The 11,132-nt window shown below is 42.8% G+C and overlaps 1 protein-coding gene across 1 annotated transcript in view; it reads right to left on the reverse strand.

Moving 5' to 3' along the window:
- Window positions 1-9,709, reverse strand: part of Noc3l (NOC3 like DNA replication regulator) — a 28,895-nt gene extending 19,186 nt beyond the window's left edge. Inside the window, exons 1-6 of the mRNA XM_050160386.1 lie at window positions 9,546-9,709; window positions 8,379-8,586; window positions 5,842-5,974; window positions 4,345-4,502; window positions 3,734-3,787; window positions 1,826-2,011 (exon numbers count right to left, since the gene is read on the reverse strand). Of these exons, the coding sequence (XP_050016343.1) occupies window positions 1,826-2,011; window positions 3,734-3,787; window positions 4,345-4,502; window positions 5,842-5,974; window positions 8,379-8,586; window positions 9,546-9,554 (748 nt within the window). The 5' untranslated portion in view covers window positions 9,555-9,709. The remainder of the gene's footprint in view (window positions 1-1,825; window positions 2,012-3,733; window positions 3,788-4,344; window positions 4,503-5,841; window positions 5,975-8,378; window positions 8,587-9,545) is intronic.
- Window positions 9,710-11,132: the final 1,423 nt, after the last annotated feature.

Consider the following 11,132-nt stretch of genomic DNA (forward strand, 5'->3'; position numbering starts at 1 on the left):
GAGGAGAGGAGAGGAGAGGAGAGGAGAGGAGAGGAGAGGAGAGGAGAGGAGAGGAGAGGAGAGGAGAGGAGTTGGGCTGGCAAGAAGCTCAGCAGGTAAAAGTACTTCCAGAGCATGCCTGATGATTGTGATTTCTATCCTAGGAACCCTTGGTGGAAGGGAAGAACCAACTCCTAAGAGCTAAGTTTTAACTGCATTGGTACACCCATGTGCACACAATAAAAATAATTATTGCGTCGGGCAGTGGTGGTGCATGTCTTTAATTCTAGCACTCAGCAGGTAAAGGCAAGTAGATCTCTCTAAGTTCAAGGCCAGCCTGGTCTACAGAGTGAGTTCCAGGACAGTTAGGTCTACACAGAGAAAGTCTGTATCAAAAAAAAAAAAAAGAAAGAAAGAAAAGAAACAAACAAAACTACTAATACTAAATTAAGCAAATATATAACCACAGAAGTTGTAGCTCAGTGTAGAGCACTTGACCATCATACATGAGGTCCTGGGTTCAATACCTGATACTGGAGGGAAAATATATACATATATAGAGCCAAGTTATATTAAATGCAGTAAGATTTGAAGATAATTTACACGATAAAATACAAAAGTATAAAGTTGGTGCTAACTTCAGCAGCACATATACTAAAATTGGAAAGATGCAGAGAGTAGTCAGGAAGGATGTGAAACAATCCCGTTAAAAATAAATAAATAAGGAGTTGGTTTCAATTAACATGCTTCCTTTGAATTACTATTGCTACTGGAGCAGAGCAGTGAGTGAAGAGCAGTACTCCGGCTTGCTAGCAATGTTTCCCACAGCAAGGACAAACCGGCCTTCATCTGTTTGCTATCCTGAAATTGTGGAGCACAGGCACAAGCCTCTGGAGCAGCAGATGACCTGGGCCCAATTATGTGGCTATCAAAATGGGTATCAAAATGGGTAGTTGGAGCTCTGAGTTCCAAGACAGCCCTGGCTGTTACACAGAGAAACCCTGTCTCAAAAAACAAAACAAATCTACCCCACGTACATCTAGGCAGCACTAATTAGACTTCATGGGTTATAAAACAAACAACAACAATAAAAAAAAAAAAAAACTGGCATGGTGACATCATAAGATTTTAACCCCAGCACTTTAGAAACAGAGGCAGGCAGATCACTGAGTTCCAAACCAGCTGGAGTAACATAGCGAGACTTTTTCCCCAAACCCCCTCCACAAAAAGTCATGAAATTGGGGGATGAATTTGTTAGGGGAGATCTGGGGAGCAGTGGAAGGGAGAAATAGGGGGATTTATGAAATTCTCAAAAATAAACTTATTTTTAAAAAAATTAAAATAAGAATATCTCTATGGTTCTATGGTGATCAAATAAGAAAACAGAGATGAAAAATTATCCTAACTCCCCACTCCCCTCTCTGATTCTGGTCCATATATTACCTTTTTTTTTTTAACTAAAAAAGACAAGTACTACTCAAAGTTTGCCCACATGACATTTCTTACCCTAAATAACAGGGGCTAGGGAGATGGCAGGCAAAATACATGACTACCAACCTACGTTCAATCCCCGGAACTCTTGTAAAGAGGAAAAGAGAGGATCCAGTCCACACAGGTGTTCCACATTACCATGACACATCCCTCCCTCCACAACAGCAGCTAATGTTTAGAGGCAAAATCCAATTCATCATCCCAGGTTGGTCTCAAACTTGTGTTCCTGCCTCAGCTTCCTAAGTTTTGGGATATTAGGTGTGTATCATCATATCTACCTACTTAAAGGTTTTAGTGAGGAACATTCTGTATAAAAGTCAATGGAATTAGTTCAGAAATATTTGTGTTGTGTGTTAAAGGAGACTAGAGCTCTTCAACAATCTGTGGTTTACACAATCAATACCACTCACATTATTTTCTGGATCTGACAGTATGGCAGATGCCAAGGCTGCAATCTGTATTTTCTTCTCCTGTAGTTTCTTCTTTCTCTCAATTAAATGTTCTTCTATGGTGAGCTCTGGAACAGGGTTTTCAATGACCTCTGAAAGAAATTAGGTTTTCCTTCTTAAATATTCCTTTACTTTCAGAGAGCGAATAAATTCATACCTTTCATTTTATATAAGTATTAACAATGGCAGTAAGCATCTATGTCTATTGTTGGGCATAACCCACCAGTCTACTATCATACACGTACATGTATTTTGCAGATGCAAAAACTAAAGCTAAAAAAGCAGCTTAGCTAACTTCAATTTCAAATTCAAAACCTAACAGAAACAGACCCAAAGCCCACGCTCAAATTCTTAAATACTATCCTAACAAGCCCACAACTTCATTAGCTAATGAAACACTCTTGACGTAGTGTTTTCTTAAGTTACAAAATACCATACTTTTGTTTTCAACTCTATGTAGGGCTTTGAATTATATGTTAAGGGATTCACAGGAGGTGGATGGCGGTGGCATATGCCGAGAGGCAGAGGCTGGCAGATCTCTATGAGTTTGAGGCCAGCCTGGTGTGCAAAGTGAGTTCCAAGAGAAAGACTCAGAGGAAACTAGATAATAAACACACAAGAATAACCTGCGATGCGCATCTGATCAGTGACTGAAACCAGCTAACTACAACAGTTAATCTATAATCTCACACACATTTTTAATGAGGCCTGATAAATTGAAGTAAAATTTAACAGTAGTTTCATTTAAAATGTATTTCCAGGTTAATTTTGATTAGTTAAAACTATTCCACTAGGCATGGTGTATGATGGCTCACACCTGTAATCTCAGCATTTGGCAGGCTGAGGCAGGATTGCCATGAGTTTGAACCCATCCTGGGTTACACAGTAAGTTTCCGGTCAACCTGAGCATATGAGACCTCGTTTAAAAAAAACGGTGAGGGTGGGGGACAGTGAAATGGCTCAGCTGGTAGAAGGAGCCTGCTACCAACCCTCTAATCTCCACATGCATACGTATACAATAAAAATACAACTTTACCAACTTAAATAAGGAGCAATTTTAAATGTTAAATGTTTTTAAATGTTAAAAACCCACATTTCAGTAACTGAAAAAGACATACACTAAGCACGATTGTCCTTAAAAAAGATTGTACATCACAAAATCAATTTTGCTGTTTTCAAAAGTAATCGTTTTTGTTAAGTAGGTCCTTTTCTTATAATTAGAAGGATTCAAAACAGTAACAATTAGAATTTTTCATGTTTGCCTCGCCAATGAAAAATGTAATTTACACATTTTTCCATAATAAAAAGTATATCAGCCGGGCGGTGGTGGCACATGCCTTTAATGCCAGGACTCGGGAGGCAGAGGTAGGCGGATCTTTGTGAGTTCGAGGCCAGCCTGGTCTACAAGAGCTAGTTCTAGGACAGGCACCAAAGCTAGAGAAACTGTCTCGGAGGGGGGAGGGAGGGGGAGGGAGTATATCAAAGCTTACAATTGTGAGCCTTTCAAATGTAGAGAATGGCCTTTAAAGGAACAGTGCTCCACGATGTCCACACTAGGTGCACCGCCTAAAACAAACTATATTCACCATGCAAAAGACCACTTCCTAAACTGGGCGGTGGTGGTGTGCGCCTTTAATTCCAGCACTCTGGGAGGCAGAGGCAGGTGGATCTCTGTGAGTTCAAGGCCAGCCTGGTCTGCAAGAGTTAGTTCCAGGACAGGCTCCAAAGCTACACAGAAACCTTGTCTTGAAAACAAAAACAACAACAAAATAAAACAAAAGACCACAGTCAACTATGAAGATATGTCTTATTACCTTCCTCAACTTCCTGTTCCTCTTCATCCTCTTCTTCTTGCTGGCTGTCTGTGACTATTGGACAGATTTACATATTAAAGCTGTGATAACATTAAGTGGTAAAACAGAACAGAGAAGAAAGGAACAGAGCGATGGTTACCACAGATCTCAGGCTAGGTACCAATAGGAAGGGAGGGAGGGAGGGGGGGGGGGGGGGGGGGGGGGGGGGGGGGGGGGGGGGAGGGAGGGAGCTAGCAGAATTTAGTGTTTGTCCAGATGGCATTTCCTGAGTACATGCTTTGCTACAAATCACTATAATGGTGTCTTTGATTTTTGTCTTTTACTATTACTTCACAAACACATTTTCTCTTTTTTCTCTACCTCTGCCCCATTCCCCTCTCTCTGAAAAGATAATCACCCAAACCTTATTCTCAATGAAACAGATTCCCAAAAGAACTGTCCGTGACCCTGGCCAGAATTACTAAGTCCACTATACGCTAATGGCAGCTACTCTTACTCTACAGAGTAAGAGTAGCTGCCATTAAAAGCCAAATGCTAAACTTTGAATGAAAAAAAAAATGTGTTCTAGGAGTAAAATCTAAGTGTAACTAGGAAGTCAGCCATCGACTCACCTGGCTTCTCCCTGGTCTGTGGGATTATACCGCTTTTATCCTTGATAGGAAGCAAATGAATCAGCTCCTTCTCAGGTGCGGTCTGCAGAGTTCTTGGCACTTTTTCATATTTAGCTATCACACTCTCATGCTTTCGTTTCTTGATATGAACTGGCTCACTGCAGAAAAAAGTTCAATTTCATTCTTAAAGGGTATTCTTCTAGATAGGCCTCTGTTGCAGTAATAAACACCATTGTGGCGGCTTAGATGAATGCAAACAAATTGTGATAAGTATATACAACTTTAATGGAAAAATCAGACTCACAAAACCGAGGTTCCCGTGGAGTACAGCACAACTGAGGAGGAAAGGATCTGTTCCAGCTTACAACTGGAGTTCCTTATGAAGGGCAGGAACATAAGGTAGAAACTGAAGAAGCTATGGAGGAATACTGCTTATTGGCTTGTTCCTCCTGGCTTGCTCAGTTTTCCTTATACCAGGACCACATGCCAAGAGACAGCATTGCCAAAAATGGGCTGGGCCCTTCCAACTAACATAAAACAAGAAAATGCCCCCCAGGCTTGCCAGTAAGCCAGCGACTCTCAACCTGTGGGTCCAATCTCTTTGTCAAAACTCTGTCTCTAAAAATATTTACACTTCATAAGAATGGCAAAATTACATTTACGAAGCAGCAATGAAAACAATTTTATGATCGGGGGGTCACTAATAGGTTTTCTGTCCCCCAGTAATATGTTTCTCTGCTGCCTCACTAAGCCAGATCAAGCTGAATTTAAAAAGTATAACAACAGGCTTATTTGAGCAAAGCAAATCCCAGGTGGGTTCTCCAGTCCCAGAGATCAAGGCTGGAGAAGCCGCCCACAGAACTAAAGCAGGGAGATTATATAGGTTGTAGGTGAGGGTTGATGACATATCACCCACAAAATGGGTTTGTACCCAAATATGGTCAAAAGCTGAAAGCATCAGGCAGGGACTTGGGCAGTGGGCAACATCAAGAGAGGAAGCTGCAGTGGAGCCAAGAATGTGGAACTGGGCTCTTTGCTGCCTTTCCTTTGTTCAGAGACTCTGAGCTAGCTGGGTTTGGGGGACCTAGCAGGAGTGAGCTGGAGGTGCCAACCGAACAGCTACCACAACATGAGGAACTGTATTAAAAGGTTGCAGCACTGGAAAGGTTGAGAATCACTGCTATAAGCCAATCTGATGAAACATGGTCTCAAGCGAAGGTCGCTCTTCTCAGATTACTCTAGTTTGTGTCAGGTTGACAAAAAAACAAACAAAAAACTAACCAGCACATGTACCTGAAGGCTATCGTCAGAAAATCTACTGTAAACCAGACAAGATGATACGTGCCTATAATCCCTCTGGGGATTATGAAGGCTGAGGCAGGAGGACCATCAGTTATAGTCCATCTTGAGCTACGTACAGGGTCCTGGGTCTGATGCTCAGAACCACATTTGTAACGCACAGAGATGTGAACACTTATAATCCAGATGACATATTACCTAGAAGAAAGATCTCTTGTAAGAAAAGATGCTTTTTGCCCTAAATCTCTCATCAGCTGTAAGTCATCTTCATCCATCATATCTAAAGGAAGGGCTTCTTCCTCCTCCTCCTCTTCCCTCTCCATCCTTTTAACTGTTCCACCAAAAAAGAAAAAAGAAGTATTAAAGCCCTGCATTTTTTCTATCTCACCTCCCCTTCTTCCAGTTCTCCCCATGAAAGCACTACTGACATGCCGGTGACAATTCTTTTCCTCGTGGAGATGCTCTGAACCCAGCCAAGGGCTAGCAGCTTAGTATCTGATTCCTGAAATCTAGAAATCAGTGTTTGCCTGTATTCTGAACTGAGAACCAACGGCTGAGTTCATTAGCACCTTCTCATCTCCTGTGACCTTTGCTTCACTTCAGCGGCCCTCTCCAAAGGCCAGGTCCCAAGCCTTGGTGCTCATTCTTGGACCACAACCATCTGTACTTCGAATGTACTATTTTACTAACTATACATATAGACCTCTATTTCTTCAACCGTTGCTGTTCTGAACACTAGAGTGTTCTGCTTTTGTTCCCTGGCTTAGATTGCAGGGTTACACTTCCACCATTCTCCTGCTTACACACTTGGCAACTCTCCTTTCTGTATTAAAGTTACTCATCCTATTGTTATAATATAAAATATAATATAAAATCCCAACCTCACTCCTATTGTTATAATATAAAATATAATATAAAATCCCAACCTCACTCATCATTCTAACTTCCTTCTCTGCTCACTTTCTGTGTTCCCTTTATTCACCTTTTTATTCACGTGTGTCTATATGATATATATGTGTGTGCATATCTGTGTCTATATATCTCAAGTGCCAAAAACCCTTTTAGAAGTGCAGAAGATTCAACTTTGAACAAGACAACCGTAGTGTTTTCACTAACAAAACTTAACCTTCCTAACAGCAGCAAGACTGATAAATACTACTATGTAAGCAGGCACAGAATGAAACTCCTATCTACTTTAAAGGACACTGCATTTCTCAAACCAGAAATTGGTGTATATTGTTAGTCAGCTTCCTCTCCCATTGACTCTCTTATTTTCTGTCACTGCACTTCTAGCTCCTTCACCTGCCTCATTTCATCCAAGGACCTACTCTGCTATTTTAGTAAGAAAAGTGAGGCTACAAGGGAAAAAAAAAAATCCATCGATTTTCTTCATATCAGACTCAACAGTGTTTGCCTCCATCATTTTCTTATATTCATCCGTCTCTCATGATTTCACTTAGATGCTAAGCTGTAAAAATGAATTTTTTCCCCTTTACTTTATTAAGGGAACTATTAGCACGTTACACTTTTCTCTTCCTTCCTTTCTTTCTTTCTTTCTTTCTTGCTTTCTTCTCTCTCTCTCTCTCTCTCTCTCTCTCTCTCTCTCTCTCTCTCCCTCTCTCTCTCGGGTTTTCAAGAAAGGGTTTCTCTGTGTAGCCCTGGCTGACCTGGAACCCCCCTCTGTAGACCAAGCTGGCCTCAAACTCAGAAACCTGTCAGTCTCGGCCTCCTGAATGCTGGGATTATAGGCGTGCACCACCACCTGGCAGCACATTACACTTTTGAGGTTGTAAAACTTTAGAAGTTTTAGATACTTTCTCTAAAAGTATCTATAATCAATCAACTCATTGTTCCTAGACTGGAGGCTGAGTGACCAAACAAGATCACATGGTTACCAGCACAAATCAAAAGAAGAGCCCACATTTCCTGACTTCCAGGCAAATGATCATATATCCCTTACAATAATAATGCTACTACTGGGTCAAATATGTCAGGATTAAGAGATTAAGATGGTTATAGAAAAAAAATAGTTCTTTAAATCAGCTTCAGAACTGGCCTGATTCAAAATGGTCACATTCTTTTCTTATTCTGGGTATCTGAAGTTCTTGGATAGTTCTACAAAATAACCCAGACAATTAGAGCTGAATTTCAGCCCAAGTCTACAAGCTGAAAGAAAACCACCAGTTTAGAAAGGGAAATACCAGTTGGGCAGTGGTAGTGCATGCCTATAATCCCAGCACTCAGGAGACAGAGGCAGGCAGAACTCTGTGACTTCGAGATCAGCCTGGTCTACAGAGCAAGTTCCAGGTCAGCCAGGGCTACACAGAGAAATTCTGTCTGGGGAAATAAAAATAAAGAAAAGAAAAGGAAGTACCTATTGGCAACATGGTGAAGAACGCACGAATGCAAAGCAGTCTGACCTCGGCTCTCAGTGAATGGGAAGGTGACAGCGCCGACGTGTAGCCCAAAATTCATTTACACAGCTACTCGGGGTGTCTCCCAAGTACTACATTTTCAGATCTGCTGTCTAGACCAACTAAAAGCAGAAGCGAGCTTTCTCACAGTGCATACTATCTTGAAATGCTTTCTCATACTGACTGTGGTAAAGCATAAAGGAATTCTATCGTTACCTAGACCATGAACACAGGACGAATGTTACTAGAACACAAGTCACCTCCGCAGAGAACCCTTCAGCATAACCGGAGAGGACTAGGGTGAGTGAAGGCTCTCATTACCTGGCCATTTGCTCTTTGGGTCCTCCAAGGGGACTGGTTTCTTGGATACGGCATCTTTGACAGCTTGCCTTAGCTTCCTCTGCTCTTTTCGGTACTTCTTGATAGTGCTCTGCTGCTTAAATTGCTTATTCTTCAGTTTGTTTTCGAGTTTCACCTTACTAGTTTTTATCAGCTTGCGAAAGCTTGGGACCTGCTTTTTATTCCTCCTCTAGAAAACAACAGAAGGGGCACTGCAACTTAGAAACTTAAATTATTTCTTAAATCAGGTTAAGGAAAACAGCTTACAAATTAGACCAATTTCACAAATGTCTCACAACTGTGGATCCTGCATAAGAACTAAAACCAACATAAGGCAGTAGTAACTCATCCTACAGAATGGCACTAGAACATCGGTGACTCATGACAGAACTTTTCCATAGCCTGACTCTACCTGAAATGAAAAACGTTATGAATCTCTTATTTTGAGGTAAATGGTTATTCAAGAGTAGCTTATAACACTTGTACCATAACACAGAGCAAAATAATGCTATCTTTAACAATAACAACTGACATTTACTTGGTGTTTTATTAATCCCAAAGCACTCAGACTTCTCAATCGCCTACATAATGATCGTCACATAACAGAGGAAGTGAAGGTTACAGAAATCATGCAATTCAATGAAGATCCCTGATTTAAGGAGGGTTAAACTGAATTATGTGTTTGGATTCCAATTCTCTTGCTGGCAATTGTTTTATACTCCAAATCCCAAGACTCCTTCTAAATTTCCCTCTCCATCTCGGAAATCACCAGCCTTCCTATCTCCTTAAACTTTAAGTGGGAAACGGGTCCTCTCCGGGTCCGGTTCAAGAAGTCTGGACTTGCTTCTCACGTGTAGAAAAGGACCGAGAGACAGTCTGGAAAGACTCTTCAGTCTGACATCCTTCAGATGTAGGGCTCACAGCTGGCCTCACACCGGCTCCCTAAGGCCGTGCTTGGTCACCGTGAGCGAGGAAGCAAAAGCCAAGTAAGGACCCGAAGCAGATGGTGCAAAGAACCGCCAGAAGCCCCAACACAGGCCACCGCCCCCTATACCAGAGTGGAAAATCTCGGTAAAGACAAGCCAGGCGAGGACCCTGTCAACCCGGGAAACCGTAAGTCATGGAGGGCGGGGACCCGAGGGCACTTACCGCCTTCATCCTTGAGCCTGCAAGGAGTACCGCAGACAAGATCAACAGGAAGGGGGAGACGCAGGAGCCGGAGAAAGTAACACACGTGCCTAAAGCACAGCTTCACTCGAACAGGAAGCCGCTGCCAGCCCCACACCTTTCTGCCACCGGAAACGGAAGGCGGGACTTCCGTCTTCTGGCGGTGGCGCGCGCGCGCCCCCTAGGGTGCTCCGGTTTCTCGTCCCGGCGATCGGTGGCTAACCCGGGTGAGACGTGCTGAGGCGGGGTGCTGCTGGCATCGGTTGAGCGGATGGCCCAACTGAGGGGATAAGATAGGTTCCTGCCCGGGTTCCTTTGAAATTCTGGGGAAGACAGAAGGCGAAGCCTTGGCCCTTTCAGTCGCCTTCGTCTCGCGGCTCTGTCTGTTGCGGGTATTCCCCTTCCCGGTCTTCTAGAGGGCGGGATGCAGCTTCTTTTTTAGAAGCTGGCCCCTCCACAGGGCATGGGGTTTTGTTCCAAATGACGATTTCTCACCTCCACCTGCCAACCAAAAGTCCACGCTTCCTAGTTTAGACGTGGTGGCCACGCTTTTAATCTCAGCACTCTGGAGGCGGAGACAGGAAGATCTCTGTGAGTTTGAGGGATCTACACCACGTAGACCCTGCCAAGAAAAGCTCTGTACTTTTACTGTGGAATCGTTTTGCTTTGGGTTTCACCATTATATGAGAAAGTACTATATAGTAAATCTTTCAGAATTAGGTTTCTGTTAATCTTTTGATAAAGACAAAGTTGTCTATTTAGTAATTACAACCAAATCGTTAATTCTTACAAGAAGATATAGGCTTTGCAAGAATATGATTTTCAAGTACTTCTCTCCCAAAAACTGACCTGCATTAAAAAACAAAATCAAGCCCTGCGGGGGTGGCTCATGCCTCTAATCCCACACTAAAGGGGCAGAGGCAGATGGAGACAACCACGGATATTCAGAGAAACCCTGTCTCAAAAATCAAAACAAACAGAAAAACCCAAAAGCAAAAACAAAACACTGGGCTAGAGAAATGGTTCAATGATTAAGAGTGCTCGCTACTCGCCCAGGAGACCAGGGTTCTGTTTCCAACACCCACATCCGTCTTCACCGCCAGCTCCAGGGATTCTGATGACTCTTCTGGCCTTCTCAGGCACCCTCCCGAACCCATATGTAAAAATTAAAATAAAAATTTTTGAAAAGAAAAACACAAAACTGAACTTAAGGCTATTAAAGGTGAAAAAAGATGTTATTTGACAAACCCCCAACCCGAAATGCTTCCATTTCAGTCTCCCAAGGACTGATTACAGAGTAGAGTCACCATGCCCAGGCTTAAGCATATCATTCTTGATCACAACCCTGACACAGTTGGCCTCACAGCCCTGAGCTGGGGAGATAAGCCAGAAGAAGCCCAGAGGACACTGAGGTCATGAACAGTTCTTACAGAGCCCGAGAAGAAACGCCCTTTCTGCTTTCCCCTTCACGGACACTCTTTCCACCTCCTGTCTCACATTCTCCTTGTCCTCCTTCCACACCCTGTCTCGGAAACAGCAGAGCCTGTCCCACTGTTAGATGACTTCACC

The sequence above is a fragment of the Alexandromys fortis genome, unplaced genomic scaffold, assembly GCF_014885135.2.
Source record: "Alexandromys fortis isolate MF-2015 unplaced genomic scaffold, M_Fortis_MF-2015_v1.1 scaffold_10, whole genome shotgun sequence".
Classification (NCBI taxonomy): Eukaryota; Metazoa; Chordata; class Mammalia; order Rodentia; family Cricetidae; genus Alexandromys; species Alexandromys fortis.